Source organism: Ascochyta rabiei, chromosome 10 (genome assembly GCF_004011695.2).
Source record: "Ascochyta rabiei chromosome 10, complete sequence".
Classification (NCBI taxonomy): domain Eukaryota; kingdom Fungi; phylum Ascomycota; class Dothideomycetes; order Pleosporales; family Didymellaceae; genus Ascochyta; species Ascochyta rabiei.
The window spans coordinates 365,579-378,175 of NC_082414.1; the positions used below are offsets into that span (position 1 = coordinate 365,579).

A 12,597-nucleotide genomic window follows, 5' to 3' on the forward strand; every position below is an offset into this window, starting at 1 on the left:
CTATAATCTCAGTTGCAAATCTAGTTTCACCGCTGGAGGAATCAACAGGCATTGGGTGCTGTTCTTTGGAAGAATTTGCAGGGCAATAATGGTTGAGGGTCTTTGAGAATGCTTGTACCTTGAGTGCCAAGACACCGACTTCGTGAGGGAGATTGAGGTGGATGCAAATATCGATTTCTGGGTAGAAATGTGCCAAGGACATGTTCGGAGTGCTCTACCACGGGCGTTTTCCACTTGGATATAGATAACAGCTTGACCTGGATACACGACTGAAAGTCGAGCAAGTGGCACATCGAACTCTATCACGACACCATTCCAGTGTACAGCATTTAATATGGTTTTGTTCACAGTCCTCCAAATAACGCTTGGCAGAAAGAGTGCATTCGACAACCGATGCTGTGGACTGTGATAGTGTATAAGCTCTGTTGTCAATAAAGGCTAAGATCTGCATCAAGTCCTGTCGTATCGCCAGTCTTTAGCTGCAGTGTTGTGTTTAGTGCCGCATTCCCTAACATCGTGACGATACACAGCCTCGTTGCATCGATGAGAGGTGTGGGGACGCATGCGCTGTATTTGGACAGAGACTGCGTCTGTAACACGGTGTTGATTCGTCGAGCCTGCACACGCTCTCTTCTCTGCCTTGGGTGGATGTCACGGAACGGCTCAACTGCAGCCATGTCTTCGTCTTTGGTACAGTGTTCACCGGCAGGGCTGTTCGCTTGAATGATGCATGAGATGCTGGTGATCATTCAGGGCTGAGCGCCGCACGGGCCCGTCTCACGTCATTGTCCCCGCTTAGCAAACAACGACTTTACTGCCCAAAAGGGCAACAAGAACGGCCAATAATCAGAATGGGCCTCATAAGGCGTCCAACACTCGCGATCGAGCAAAATTGGCATACTATCGTCTCGAGGATCGCATTCGCACTTATGAAGTATTTATATCGCCTAGAAGCCGGCTGGAAGAGTGAAGCCGTTCACATGCTACAGCCTTGAACACAACACCTACTGGGCCCGAACATCAAGTCCTACTTCCAAACGCCTCCATAGCAATTATCATGTCTACAAACTCCTTACCCCCGAGTAGCCCACTCAAGCACTACGATACACCCAGCGGCCTGACGCTTCGAGTTGACTTTGCCTGGACCAAGTTCCGCAATATCGTGAGCGAGAAGAACGGCTCCAGTCTTACACCACTCTACATCCAGCACTTTCGCCCAAATAAGCCCCAGCTACGTATCGAAGATGCTACCAACAACACACAGATCGCCACCGGCATTATCAGCAATATCTCAATCGCTGCAGAGTGCACACTCCACGGTCGGACTATAGCCATCAAGCCCCTGAAGAAGTGGAAGACGGCATATAATTACCTTTCCACGAATCTTTCCTCCACATCAAGTCCTGTACCCATATCATGGATCGCCAATAGCAGCCTGAAGATCTGGGACTTTGTGTGTCTGGATTCGACCACCCAGACTCCCATCGCAAAGTTCTCAGCCAACTGGTGGGCGCTGAAAGAGGTTGGCAACTTTCACTTCGAGAAGAGCGCAGCCGAGGTGTCGAAAGAAGTTCGCGACGAGATTGTGGTGATTGGTCTGACAATCTTCTACATCATGGCATATAGGATGAACAATCCACTGCATCTGCTTGGCGCGACGTTCGCGAAAGCTGGGAAGGTCGAGGACGATGGACGTGCGGGCGGTGTACAGATTGAAGAGAGGCTCAACGACGGAACGAAGCACAAGCACGTCTGAGAACAAGACGCGTACGAAGATTTTGTTTCCGAGCCCCAAGCCTTACGACTTACTGTTTCAATTCGATGTACACTTCTCGTGACGATACATCCATTGCTACCATCCTGAAGTACCAGCTCCGAAACGACAGGTCAACATTGCGCTCTAGAGCTCAAAATTTGCAGGACTTCCCAGGACAGAGTTTCTATCTCGGTCGTGCACACGAGATGGGGTTGTGTGGGCCTCGTACGTGGACTGAGTAACGAGATGTGTCGCTGGGTAAAGCATTACCCGCATCATTCTGCTTGGTGCCAGCTCGACACCAATTAGTTGGCCTTGTCCTGTAATTGTCTCCGTTTCATCGAATCGTTGGCCTGGCGCAAGCGTCCGCAAGGGGTTCAATTATATATAGCTATAGACTCTCTTAATGCCCTACACTCATACTCCTCCCGTTCCTTTTCGCCATGCGTCTTTCACTGCTTGCTGCGCTTCTTAGCGCGGTGCTCCGACTCGCAGTCCCTTGCAAGAAGAGAATGTCCGTACGCCTCCACTGCAACGACAGAGATGTCGAAATGCACCCATGCCAAGCCAAAAACTGGGGGATTAAAGCTGGATTCATGGTCTCGACGAGCTGACGGCAAGGATGGCGTCTTCTTTATGAACCGTATCGCGCCCGGTGCCTCAGAGCTGTACATCGCCAACGTAGATGGGAGCGACGAACGCAAGCTCTTGGGCAACGAGTCGACATTCGACTATAACGCGTCATTTTCACGAGATGGGGAGTGTATCGCCTTCACTACCGAACGTAATGGCGATGGCAATTCGGCATGCGCCAGCTTTCCCTCACGACATCAACTTGCTTACCAAAGCAGGACATCTACCGTATCCGAGCTGATGGTACTAGTCTCACTAAGATCCTTTCAACCTCCTCGTTCAAAGACGCTGCTGCAATCTCTCCTGATGGTACGAGAGTTGCCTATGTCTTGACCGCAAACAACTACAGGGCCAGCAATTGGGTGCTCGACCTTGCTACAGGCAGCTCATTCAATTTGACCAACACCGATACTGTTAGAGGTAACAGCGGCTTGCCTGAAAATCATCTGCGCCCTTCATGGTCACCGGACGGCGAGTGGATTGCGTTCAGCTCGGATCGCAATACGCAGTGGCGTGGTCACCGCAACGGCACTGGATGGGAACACATCCAGGAGCTTTCTGTCTATGCAGTTCGGGCAAATGGAAGCGACTTCCATCAAGTCGCAACAAAGTCAGAGTACTGCTTGGGCAGTTTAAAGTGGTCTCCTGACGGAAAGCGGGTGCTCAACTACGAAGTAACTACCGAGAATACATGGGACACACATCGTCCTGAGTCGCTGCAGATTGTGTCGGGTCAGCTCGTCTCAGTCGATTTTGAAACCGGCACAGACCGTATTGAGCATACCAGTGGCGAGGGTTTAAAGATGTCTCCGCAATGGCTTGCCAATGACACCATCGCATACTTAATCAAGAACACGGCGGACGAGGGACTAGGCTATCTCACAGGTACCACCACCTCCATTCCCAGATCAATTCGCAGTCCCCCACGGTCCCCCGACGGCACAAAGGTTGTCTACGAAAAGGTATACTTCGAAGTCATCCGCTCAAGGTCACCTTGCAATCACCCAGAAACAGCTCGGCAACAGCAGCATCGTAACTATGAACCCCGACCTGAGCGACGTTCAAGACGTCTTCGATGTCTACTCCACAGGCCAAGCGAATGCCTCACAAGCTGCCAAAGGTCTGATTGGAGCTTTCCTACCAGCATGAAGTCCCGATGACCAATGGCTCATCTTCGGTCTGGGCTCATGGTTTCAATCGCGCGCCACGGGTAATGCATCAATGTACCGCATCACCGCAAACAGAAGGTACTTTGAGCAGCTCACTGACGGTAGTGTGAACACCGGACTTCCCAGCTTCTCGAGCGACGGGTCAAGAATCGTGTACAGAGTCTGGGGCAAGGAGTACGGACTCGGTATCATGAAACTCTCAAGCCGCGAAGTGACTGTTTTGACGAGTAGCACATCTGCGAACTACGATAACGTGCCTTTCTGGTCGCCCGACGGTTCGAAAATCTTCTTTACTCGACGCGTCAGCTACACACTTCGACATATGCACTATCAGACCTGACGGGACAGACTTGCAGGTCCTGATAACAAGCGGAGGGAACGATGCGCACGCTGTGTGGACTGCTGATGGACGCGTACTGTACTCGACAGCGGAGTATGGTTTCAGAGATGAGGCGGCGATCTATGATGATACTTTTCAGCCGTGTGGGCAGATTGCTATCATGAACGCTGATGGGAGCAGAAGGAGATTGCCCGTGTATAGCATGTGGGAAGACTCTATGCCGTTGTACGTGCGGAACGAGTTTTTGAGCCGAACAAATTGGGACTCCAGGGTTGATCGCGATCTGTTCTGGTGGTCGGTCGCACAAGAATAGAAATCAAATGTCGAGTAATCACGTTTCTCTCATTCGCAGCGCGTGTGATGGCTAGTGTGAGCCGGAAAGAGCGTAGTCGTGGCTGCAGGTGATCGGATTGGATGTTGTACAGAACGAGCACGCAAGCCACACACCTCAGCTGCGCAAGACCACGAGCGTCTCTCACACCTCAACGCGACAATGCATCCTTAACGGAGCAACAGCGCGGTCCCTGTACATTTGGGTTTCAGCTGTCAGATTCGTAGGCGCTCCAAGAATCTGGCCGATCGGTGATATGCGGCGCTATGTCGTTCGGACGGGCCGACGTGCTAGCCTGTACCGAGTGAAGGTGGGTTCATGGGGGCTGAACACATGCATGATCCATGCGCACCCAACACGGGAACGATGTTTTCAGCCTTATAGCCACAGAGTAGATATGAGCAAGCGGTTCCCCTGTCGTTCTGGATAGCACCCTGATATCAGACGTGTCCATTCGAACGAATCCATCCCAAGAACAACCTTGCCATACTTTAGAGAGCTTTCGACATGTCTTCTGAAGGAACTCCCCTTCTCGCTGGACATGTACCTAAGGGTATGTACGTTCCTGCCGGTCCCGACGACAAGCGCAGTCCATGCCCCATGGTCAATTCGCTCGCAAACCACGGATACCTTCCTCGCGATGGACGAAACGTCCTTGCTCACGAGATAAAAGCCGCGATGAACGAGGCGGGCATCTCGGCAACCCTTAATGCCCTGTTCGTCAACGCCATCTACAACGTACACAAGGAAAAGGATGAGAAGGACAAGCTCCTGTCTCGTGTGTGGACCACGGCCTGCGACCCATGGACCCTTTTATCGAGATTTGGAATGCGCAGACCGGGCCAAACGGACAGTTTCGGAAGACCAATCCTCGACCTTGATCAACTTGCTCTCCCAGGGGCTGTGGAGCACGACATCTCCTTGACGCGAAGAGACCACGACCAGAAAGAGGGCAACTGCGCTCGACAGGAAGATCTTGTGGACGACCTCTTAGCGTCTTCTACAGACCGAAAGAATATCACGAGGGAGGGTTTGGCAGGCCTGCGCAGGCGACGAATCGCGACTCAACGGGAGGACAATCCAGGCTTGACGTACGGACCGCTTCAGCACGAGATGTCCTGCGGTGAGATTGCACTGATCCTGGGTGTGTTTGGCGATGGAAAGAGTGCTCCGTATGATTTTGTTGCTCCTTTCCTGCAAGAAGAGCGGTTGCCTATCAAGGAAGGCTGGACGAAGCGTTGGTGGTGGACTCTGGGGTTGGTCGAGGTCAAGATCATTGCGACCCAGGTGAAGAGTCTGATTGGTTTGCAGATCGAATAAGTAGCAGTTGGGTTTAGGTCTCCATCTTGGAAGTACGTTCAACAAATCGTCATGGTAGTGCCTGCGAATTATCGCAACTTCTTTTGCTAAAGCAGAAAGCCGGCATTCGCTTACAAGCTAGTGCATTCCACGTATGCTACTAAGCTGCTACGAAGTTATGGTAGCAATAAATTCAGGATGTTCACCAAGGAGAAGTCTTAAGGACGCACGTAGATGAGCCATATTGAGAAGAATTGTTACGCGGCAGTGATTATATCTAATACATTAATCGTGTACGCTCGATGGCGTGGCTACATATCCCACGTAGCTCATTTAAGCATAAGCTAACCTCTCCTGGGTCCATCCGGGCCTGAGGTACTCCGAGTCGAATCTCGATTCCCAACTGCTCTCGATAGCGTATTCCTGGACTATCTTGACATCAACCTTCGCTCCGTCCTCAGACTGCGACCACACAGACAGACCAATGACGTTGTCGCCAGCGTAGTTGAGGACACCAGCCGGAACCGGGAACTTGACCTCATTACCGACCCAAGGGTTGAAGCGCGCGTACTGGTATCCGTTGACAAAGAGATGGACGCGGACCTGCTTCGAAGCTGGGGCGTTCAGAACGAAAGCGAAAGAAGCATCGACTTTGGCGGGGATGTCAAGCGGGACAATGGTGCGGTAGAAGTTGATAGTCGCGCCGTTGAAGCCAGCGGATGGGGAGCTGGAGTTCCACTTGGAGTCGTCAAAGCCAGGAAGGTGCCAGCCGAGACGCTCGGCAGTAAGACCACCCTCGGCCAGAGGGCCGCGGATGGGGTCAAGCTGGACCTTCTCACCACCAGCCTCACCAGCAATCTTCCACTTGGTGAAGTTAGCGCCGCCTTGCAGGCTAGCTCCAAGGATACCGCGGGGGTCGGTAGCGCCACCACGCAGATCGTGACCACTGTTGTCTTGGGCGATGAGCAAGACGTTCGTGCCATTGGTGTTCAGAGTCGCATTGTTGAAGGAGAGAGTCTGGTTGCCCTGGCCAACGGTCGAGTTACCATACCAGGAGCCGATGAATTCGCCGTTGAGCCAAGCAGTCCAACCAAAAGCAAGACCACCCTGGAGGGCAAGGTTCACGCCTGTAGCCGCGCCTTCAAAGTATCCACGGAAGAGGTGGAAGCTGTTGTGGAAACCATACTCATCGACGTACAGGACGGGGAGTGTGGCAGGCTTCGTTGGGTTGGGAGTGGTGACGTGGTTAGCTTCAACCCAAGCAGCGCCGGAATCATTGTAACTGGGCAGCTTTTCAGGCAAGCCGTCGGCAACCTTCCAGTCATCCAGCTCGGGAAGCTTGATAGAACCGCTGAAGGCCTTGACACTAGCTTTCAGACTGCCGTGGGCGGTGCGGTGTGTCTTCAGCTCCTGGCCGTTCCATGAGAGCTTCTTAAAGCTCTTAGAAGCGAAGACCTCGACATCAGTAGAGTTGAGGATGTCACCCTTGAGAGCCAAGATACCATTCTCGCTAGCGACGTGACGGACAAGGTAGGGACCCTGGACGAGGATGGACTGATCGACGGGCGCAAAAGGATCCTTGGAAAGGTTGGGTGCCCAGAACAAGTAACCAGTGGGCTTGTCGACAACAACAACCTTGACACCGTTGTTGAACTCGTAGACACTCTGGCCAGACACTGAAGGAACGTTGACCAAGACACCAAAGCTGTCAGCCTTGACGGTGGCGTTGGCGGCCTTTCCGTTCTGAGCAATAGAGCCCTTCTTAGCGCCCTTGACATGGAACTCAGCAGGTTCACCAGCGCCAGTCCAGAGGACTACAACAGGTTTGCCATCAACCACCGAGTAGGTAAGGACCTCAGCAGTCGAGTAGGTAAGTGTGTTGTTGCCAATGGCGAAATCGGTAACGATGATCTTGGATTGATGACCGTTCAGGACAATGGAGCCAGTCTGAGGAACAGTCAGGTTACCGATGGAAGTGCTGACGCGGAGCTTGAACTCCTCTCTGGTGCCAGAAGGTGAGTAGTCGTGAACGGTGACGTAGAACGCACCGTTGGTCTCCGGGTTACGAAGCTCGCTGGCCTTGACAGCGGAGTTAGTAGTGTAGCTGCTGGAGTTGCCGATGCGATCAGTGACTGTCAGATCCTCCGCAATACGAGTGAACATAGCCAGGTTCTTGGTCTCGTAGTACTTGCTGTCGATCTTGCGGTTCTCGCTGATAGGAGAACTGTAATCGTACGAAGTAGCCACTACAGGACACGCCAACGCGCCCCAATTCGTGCCACCAAACATCATGTAGAGCGACAAAGCAGTCGAGCGCTGCGATATCAGATTACGGTAGAATAAGTTCGCAAAGTCCGCACCAATGTCACCAGGGCAGCCGCCCTCAGGTCCGCCCCAGGGGTTGTAGCTACCACCTTGGAACTCAGGGAAGAAGCTGGGCTGTGTAGGCGAAACCTCGAGGAAGTGATCGTAATAGTTGATAGTTTGGTAAGCAACATATTCGCCGTTAGTACCAGTGCACTCATCCAAGTTGCAAGACCAGCAAGACGGATAGCTGTCAAGACCAGCGACATCAACATTTCCCAGAGCACCAGGAGCGTAGTCCTTCGACCAACTCTTGGTGTTCAAGTTGGGGTCGTTGTGAATGAGAGGGACATCGATGTCGTTGGCACGAGCTGACTTCTCGAGAGCGTCCATGTAACGTCCAGATGGCAGATCCGGAATCTTTTTGGACCTGTCCTTCCATTGCTGGCCGTACTCGTTCTCAATCTGGTAAACAAGGTTGTTACCGCCCTTCGTTACACCGTGTTCAGCGGCACGCTTGGAGAATTCAGAGAAGTAGGGATCCAGAGCTGCAAGGTAGCGGGGATCGTCGTCACGAAGTTTGCCATAAGCACCCGTGGTAAGCCAGGTTGGGAAACCACCCGCATTCACCTCCGCATTGATATAAGGGCCTGGTCTCGTGATAACGTAGAGCCCAACGCGTTCCGCGATCTCATAGAGCTTGGTGAAGTCGTGGGCGCCGGTCTCGAAGTCGATGGTTTGGTTGTTTGCGCTGTGATAACCCCAATTGCCATAGAAAGCAAATGCGGTAAAGCCAGCAGCCTTGATCTTCTCAAGGAGGTCCTCCCAAATCTCAGGCACAGGAATTCGCCAGTAGTGGATCTCTCCAGAGAAGACGAAGAGCCTCTTGCCGTTAACTTTGAAGCTGTAGTGGTCCCATTGGACAACGTCATTCAAGCCGTTGTCATGAAGTGGCCATTGCTCGATGGAGTTGTTCTGAGCGTTGATGGCGGGGATGGAGGTGGTCAGGGAAGCCAGAACAGACAGCCATGAGAGGCTGTTGATGGACCGCATCTCTGCCGGTGGTTGAAGCGTTCAAAGTCGAAGCTTGGAGACGATACCGATGTTTGATCGGCCATGCTGTTGCCTTTGTACCTGGAGCAGGCACTGCGGTGACGGCATGCGCAAATTGCACATACCATGCACTGACCTGAGGTCGTAATGGCGAGCTTTTTGGTTCGCGGGGCTCTCGGCGTCATGGGGCATTCACGTTGGTGGAATTGTGTCTCTCCATGGGCGAATGTCAACCGACAGTCCGGTGCGAAAGTTAGTGGCAAGACAGGGGGGAAGGTCTTCCAATCAGGGCTAGACATGCGGGGATTGGCCAGGTACATTACCGTTCGGAGGGATGAAAACAGGCGGCGGGAGAACGGCCTGGGGATAAGATGGGGACGGCCGGGGTGTTAATGAGGATGTGAAGTGCACGGGTGATGTGGTCGTCGAATGACAGTGACGAGAAAGGAGCGCTAGTCCGAGGAAGCAGTGTGCCGATGTGGGGATCGGAGCAGTCTTCCTCACATGATCACCATTTGCATCCGCCATGACAAAACATCTGGGGAGCCGCGCGCACCTACGAAAGAAATATGTCTGGACATGTGGACTTCACGGTTTTTAGTCGGGTACGGTCGGAGCTTTCACATCGCAAGAACCAGCCCGCTCGGAGATTCCGACTTTTTTATTTTTTTTTAAAGCTTTATTGGGCTACATGCAGTCTGCACATTAGCATGCTTTCCTTCCTGTGATTTTGAGGGCTATCAGCTAGTATCTTGCTTTGTTTGATATCCGAGAGCTAGATGTCTAGCGAAATCCAGCAACAGTGACCTTTCGGCGAGATCAAGAACATGTTTTCCATCTCCATCATCTCGTCTCGCATACAATCACTCAGCTTTGCGCCACGACACTGCCTAAAGAACATGGCTGCTGCCAAACGAAGCTCGATATACGCAAGATGTATCCCCAGGCAGATGCGCGATCCACCTCCGAAGGGCATGTATGCGGCTTTCTGCTGCGCTGTCATGCTCGACTTGTTCATGAAGCGATAGCCATCGAAGCTGCGTGGATGTGTTAGCGAACGAATGCCCGAACACGAGAAAGAGATGAACCCACCGGAGCGGCTCTTGGAAGATTCTGGAATCCCGATGGAGTGTGTAAGCTTGCGTGCTAACTTCAGTGCCATGGGGAAGTTGATAGCCTGCGACGATCATGCCTTGACTTGGTACGATGCGAGGCAGGGCTCCTGGTGCAGCTCCATACAATCTCAGGGTTTCCTCAATCACGCTGTTGAGGAGCGGCGAGTTTTCCAGTTCCATCAGGTCCAGCTGATCACTCAGCCCTGCAATCTCCTCTTCCAAGCGAGCCTGGAGTTCGGGATCTTTTAGAACGGCCCAGACCAAGTATGTCAAAGTCACGGCGGTAGTATCGGAGCCAGCAACGATCAGATTGCCGGCTTCATCTCGGACTGCTTTGTCGGTGAGTGCTGATTTCTCGTAATCGTCACTGGCAGCCAGCATCTGACCAAAGAGATTCATGTTGTTGCCCTGACTATTGCGCATGTTGTGGATGGCCAAAGCACCATGTTCGTATGCTGCTTCGTCAGCATTGACAATCTTCTGTGCACCTTCCACAGGAAGGTAGCGAAGTATTGCATGTACAAGAGGCAACTCCGCACGCAGTACGCCGCCCAGCAAGGCCGCCTGCAGCGCGTCAATGTATGCTGTTTGCTGTTGGCTTAGGTCAGGCACGCCTCATGTTCGGATGCGGTACTAGAAACCTACCTTGCCTTGCTCAAGCATACCAAAGCTCTCGCCAAAATTTAGATGTGTTATGATGTCTGTTGCCATCAAGGTCCACCACTTAAGGACATCAGCCCCTTTGCCTGGTTGCATTGCAGCTTTTCGAATTTGATCGACGGCTAGCGTAGTCTTGTGTCTGATCTCAGCCTCCCAGTTGCCCTTCATGCTCGAGTTGCTGAAAGCACGGGCAAACAGCTTCCTCCGAGCAGCATGATCGTGAGGGTTCTGCATTGCAAAGATCCCTGGCTCGCGAGTTGGAGTAAGGTTTCTGTAGAAGTCTGACTTCAGGAACCCAGACCCGATCTTGTGGATCTGGGCCACTCCAGAAATGTCGGCGACGGCGACTTCCCCTGGTGCGATACGTACGACATCACCATACTTTCGATGGAGGTCGTCCACATAGAAGATGCGGCGGCCAGTCATTGTGTGAAAGCGCAGAGCTAAGTTGGTGTACTTGGAGTGCCATGTGCCTGGTAGCTTCGAGATGGGCGATTGTTGGCCTGCTAGAAGAATCTGTAGAGTAAGTCAGCCCTGGTATGGCTGAAAATCGCTTCCAGTACACACTTTGGTGAGGCAGCCGGCCACAGCGAAGACGATCGCTGCAACGAGATACAGTGACGGCATACTGATCGGCAGGTGGCTGGCAACACAAGAGAGAAGAAATCCAGCCAGCGAAAGGGAACGAGTTCGACGGATTGCTTTACGGCGTCTGTAACCTGGGGAACACACCTGGGGAACAGCTCTACATATACTACCGAAACGCGGGATCGGCGTGTGGAGAAGCTAAGGCGGGCGGGGTTTTGGTCGCCGCTACGCTACTGCACCTGCAATGCCCGACACATCGAAGGTGTATTTGAACTTTTGGCAGTATTGACTGTTTGTGTAAACGTTTCTGGGCTGCCTTTCCTCTTTTCCTCTTTTTCTAGCAGCTCCTTGGTACATCAGATACTACAAAGATCACAGGCAGGAGCTACGTTCATCGGCAGGATGAAGGAAGCGCTGTAAAAACTCGAGATGACGGGGGGCACAAGCTCGAGGTATTTTGTGGAGGAGCAGAAACACGTTCACGCGCGATCCTCCCCACATTCCACGAGCCAAAAGGCGCCATACCCCATCCAGCGAGTCAAGGGACCCGTGGACCCCGCACCCGCGTTCCTGCCATCCTTGGTCCGCCGTGATGGGCACCGCAGCTCCGCCTTCCACTTGCAAGACCATGCGCAGAGACCTGCCCACGAGCGACGCGCAGGGAAGGGAGTATGCAAGAGGAAAGGCTACTGTATCACTTCTGTCGTGACAGCTCTACCGTACCGTGGTCATGGCTTGGTGTCAACTCTACTGCAGAGCGATGGCTCCAGTGAGACCACAATCAGTGTGCTTTACAGCTGTACACCACACTTCTGTGGGAAGTTGGGCTGGACGGCAATGTTCAACGCCGAGATGACCTTGAGCAAGGATCCGTGGCTTGAGAATGCCTAGGACGCGTACGCCAACCTGGGTGTACGACCGTTGTTGGACGCAGATATGGACCGACTATGTGCGCGAGGTGTTCAAAAGGGAAGCCCAGCGCACCAAAGCCGGTATTGAGAAGAACACTTTGATCGTCTTACCAACAGCCACTCTAGTGGATTATCAACGCGCATCTTCCGATTATGTAGGCGATGTCATTCTTCTGAGCGCGTTTCGAGAAGCAAAAGATTGGGACTTCACAAGAGTCGCTACCTGGGACACCAGTCCTGAAGTTCGCGGAGCACTAGAGATGCTGGCTCAAGTGAGCGTCTTCAAGACCACCATGCGTGAGATTGCAAGAGAGAAGAGGATATCTGTGCGTTGGCGGAACTACGAGAAGGAGATGGGCTGTACAGCTATGAGTAACGAGGCCTATGCCTGGAACTCGCGAGATTGGTTCAAGTCTGGGCTGTCGGCTGATCGACACA

General features: G+C 52.8%; 5 protein-coding genes across 5 annotated transcripts; 3 read left to right on the forward strand and 2 right to left on the reverse strand.

Moving 5' to 3' along the window:
* Window positions 1–1,057: 1,057 nt before the first annotated feature.
* EKO05_0006228 (uncharacterized protein) lies at window positions 1,058–1,756 on the forward strand (the record flags this gene model as incomplete). Its single annotated transcript, XM_038946054.1, has 1 exon — window positions 1,058–1,756. The coding sequence occupies one exon, from the start codon at window positions 1,058–1,060 to the stop codon at window positions 1,754–1,756; it is 699 nt and encodes a 232-aa protein (XP_038797732.1).
* Window positions 1,757–2,562: 806 nt separating this feature from the next.
* EKO05_0006229 (uncharacterized protein) lies at window positions 2,563–3,538 on the forward strand (the record flags this gene model as incomplete). The annotated part of the gene is made up of 2 exons (XM_038940274.1): window positions 2,563–3,351; window positions 3,404–3,538. 2 exons carry the CDS (start codon window positions 2,563–2,565, stop codon window positions 3,536–3,538), a joined length of 924 nt encoding a protein of 307 aa, XP_038797733.1.
* A 1,198-nt stretch (window positions 3,539–4,736) lies between these two features.
* EKO05_0006230 (uncharacterized protein) lies at window positions 4,737–5,549 on the forward strand (the record flags this gene model as incomplete). The annotated part of the gene is made up of 1 exon (XM_038946056.1): window positions 4,737–5,549. The coding sequence occupies one exon, from the start codon at window positions 4,737–4,739 to the stop codon at window positions 5,547–5,549; it is 813 nt and encodes a 270-aa protein (XP_038797735.1).
* Window positions 5,550–5,861: 312 nt separating this feature from the next.
* EKO05_0006231 (Beta-galactosidase) lies at window positions 5,862–8,885 on the reverse strand (the record flags this gene model as incomplete). The annotated part of the gene is made up of 1 exon (XM_038946057.1): window positions 5,862–8,885. One exon carries the CDS (start codon window positions 8,883–8,885, stop codon window positions 5,862–5,864), a length of 3,024 nt encoding a protein of 1,007 aa, XP_038797736.1.
* A 775-nt stretch (window positions 8,886–9,660) lies between these two features.
* On the reverse strand, window positions 9,661–11,287 carry EKO05_0006232 (uncharacterized protein; the record flags this gene model as incomplete). The annotated part of the gene is made up of 4 exons (XM_038940291.1): window positions 9,661–9,922; window positions 9,978–10,591; window positions 10,646–11,176; window positions 11,228–11,287. The coding sequence occupies 4 exons, from the start codon at window positions 11,285–11,287 to the stop codon at window positions 9,661–9,663; spliced, it is 1,467 nt and encodes a 488-aa protein (XP_038797737.1).
* Between the last annotated feature and the right edge of the window lie 1,310 nt (window positions 11,288–12,597).